At 44.8% G+C, this 2,913-nt stretch overlaps 1 protein-coding gene and 1 pseudogene across 2 annotated transcripts; both read left to right on the forward strand.

The window, feature by feature from the left end:
• Positions 1-41: 41 nt before the first annotated feature.
• On the forward strand, positions 42-1,454 carry TEOVI_000690900 (conserved protein, unknown function; the record flags this gene model as incomplete). The annotated part of the gene is made up of 1 exon (XM_067223070.1): positions 42-1,454. The coding sequence occupies one exon, from the start codon at positions 42-44 to the stop codon at positions 1,452-1,454; it is 1,413 nt and encodes a 470-aa protein (XP_067079171.1).
• Positions 1,455-1,927: 473 nt separating this feature from the next.
• On the forward strand, positions 1,928-2,368 carry TEOVI_000691000:pseudogene (annotated as a pseudogene). The gene is given in 3 exon segments: positions 1,928-2,131; positions 2,133-2,270; positions 2,273-2,368. Coding segments are annotated over 3 exon segments (438 nt in total).
• The last annotated feature ends 545 nt before the right edge of the window (positions 2,369-2,913 follow it).

Below are 2,913 nucleotides of genomic sequence, written 5' to 3' on the forward strand. Positions count from 1 at the left end.
TAACTTGTTAGCCTTCGTTTGAACGCAGAAGTAGAGGTTGAATGGAGCTCAATCTTACACAACTTCCACTTGTTCATATCACATTTTGCGGCCGCCCAGCGGTTTCCATTGGGGTCGTCAATTTGGTTGGTCTATTTGGCAGCACGGACTATGTGCTCCTTCAGCGGATCGGTAGTCAGGGTCAAACCGCGCTTCGCAAAGGGGATGGAGGAGGCAGGCATTCAAAAGATTCAAGGGATAGTAGCTTGGACTCATTGGAAATTGAGAATCGTGTGCGGAGTTCAAATATGAAGCTTTGCCGAAATACAGGCCTTCCAGTAGGATGCTACAACGTCGTAGAGGGCGGAATTTATGACGTGGTACGCTATAGCGACCTTCGTAAGGGGAAGGTTAAGGGTATGGATTTCGCCACGCTCAATAGACATAGTGATGGCCGACCCAAAACGCGCCGGGGGTGCAGAAGTCGAAGGAAACGACGCAGGGATGGCACTGTTGAAAACGCTGCACAGAGTACACCAAGCGATACAGTCTCTTCATCATTTAAACAACCTAGCACTCCCGTACCTACGGACCCCAGCGGTACCTCCGGGGGAACAAACGGAGTTTCTCAGCGTGCGAAGGTGGTGCGTGCCGCGCAGCCGTCGGAGAGGAAAGCACACCAGAAGGCAACAAAGGTGTCACAAACGTCTAAACAAACTGGGGGTAAAGAAGCGCCAGCTGTCGATGAAAAGAACTCCAACGGCACCAAGGCGGAAAGAACACGGACCACTAAACCAAGGGCGCCGGGAATACCCAAAGAGAGACCGCCACGTGTCGGTAAAGAAAAGGTTCAGCAACTGAAGCCTGTAGCGGAAGCCGCCCCGCAGCACGCACCGAGCAGATCACCGTCTCCTAGGCAGGCGAATAGTAACTTTGCCGCGGTGGTTTTAACGGCCTCGGATCTGCGGTCGTGTGACCTTGGCAGCAGTTTGTCAAATGTTTCGGTGTGCACGGACAAGGCAGAAACGCAGATGACACCAACGACGGGTCCGGTAACAACTTCAATGCAACTAAATAAGTCCAAACACGTCCCCAGCAGCACGGGTCGTACAGCTGCCCAGGACAACGGAGCAAAGAAAACACCCCAAGTGGCAACTCCTGTGGGCGAAAGTGCCAATGCGAAGAAGCAACAGGATGTGGTGGATGTGGACAATGCGCTGTTGGTTGGACATGGTTCCTCAAGTAACGGTAAGAAAGAAGGTGGGAGTACAGGTTTAGCAAACGTTAGAACGGATCATTCCCGAGATGTGGTGGACCGTCGGGCGGCTGCAGCGCCTTCGAATTCCATCGTTGAGTGCCCTTGTGCTCCCGATGCCGCAAGTCCGGAGCTGGGTTTCGTTACGGTCGAGAGTGCCTTATCCCGTGACTTTAGTTTAGGATCATCTCTTGCCTCATCTGCAGACTCGGTGTATTAAAAAAAAGAAAAATATACATATATAGAAAAATCTCTTGGTACTTGTCTGAATGTGGGAGTGGTTAAATTGTGAAAAATAAAGCGAATAAAAAGGAAGGAGCGTTCGATGGAACGAGCATGAGGTTTGAGAAACAAAAATTTTTTTGAGCACACGATTATTATATATTATTGTTCAGAATAATTTTATTTAGTGAGGGAAAGAATGAAATAGGGAGGAGAAACGACTCCAGTAGCCGTGTGAGAATTTGCTTCACTATTGCAAAGGTGAAAGCATTGACCGAAACAAATGTTTGGAATTGGAAGAAGAGAGCGTGAGATGCGATAACAAAGATCTAAAAACTGTTGACGCTGATGTTGGTGGTGGTGGTGGTGATGATGATAAGGTACCGAGGGAGCAAACAGGCAAACACACTCAGTAAAATGAAGGGAAGGAATTTAAAAAAAAAAAAGCGAGCCGTTGACACAAAAATTTAAATGGTGTGGTTACACTGGACAACTGAACAAATCATGGAGAGGAAAGGGCATGCGAGAGTGAAGTTTGTGTGCTTCCCTAACTTCATTCTTCTTATATTGTTCCCTTTTTTGCTTCTCGTTTTCACATTGTTGGGAGACCTTTTTTTTTTGTTTTATTGCTATGTACAGTCTCTCACTCCTTCTCCCCTTATATTCAACTTTTTTTTCTCGTTTTTTTTTCTTTTTGCTGTTTGATAAGCTGTTTCATTCTCCTCAACGGGATATTTTTTTGTACCCGCTTACTGTTTTTTTTTCTCTTTTCTTTTCCTTTGTTGAAGTTGCTGTTTGTTTGCCCCACATATGTTTTTTTTTTTTACCCTGGTGGACTGCGAAGAGCAGATGCGGCAATTTATCTTTTATTTACCCCACTTCAGCAGCATCACTTTTCTTTCCCTGAAGTAATGGTTACAATCTGTTTTGTTTTTTTTTAACAATATCATTATTGTTATCGGTGGTGTTTTCTCTATTACTCATAAATCTCAAAGCATTTGCCTGCGTGTTGTCCGCGGCTCCCGCTTTTCTTCGTCAGCCCCCTCATCATTGATATATTTTCGGTTTGTTGTGGTTGTTTTCTCTTTCTTTCTTTTTTTTTTTGATGTTGATGTTGATGTTGATGGCGGAGTTGGTTTTCTTTGGGAGCCGCTTTTCAATTCATATTTGTCCTTATGGTTACTTTGCCGCTTCACTGGGACCGGCAAAGAGGTGACAAACGAATGTAATGACAGATCCTTCATTTCATTTCGTTTTGTTTATTTTATTTTCGGTAGAGGTGGAAATCATTTCTCTTTTCGTGTCTGCTTATGTGCGCCGTTGTTGGTGTTAGTGTTTTTGTTCATTTTTTCCCCCTTTGGCGGTGTGTTGAGTGCAAACATACAAATGCAATGGGCCATGCATTCACTTCAATCTTCATGCTTCAGTAGCTATATAATATATATATATATATATAT

The sequence above is a fragment of the Trypanosoma equiperdum genome (genome assembly GCF_001457755.1).
Source record: "Trypanosoma equiperdum strain OVI genome assembly, contig: ctg_1769, whole genome shotgun sequence".
NCBI lineage: Eukaryota > Euglenozoa > Kinetoplastea > Trypanosomatida > Trypanosomatidae > Trypanosoma > Trypanosoma equiperdum.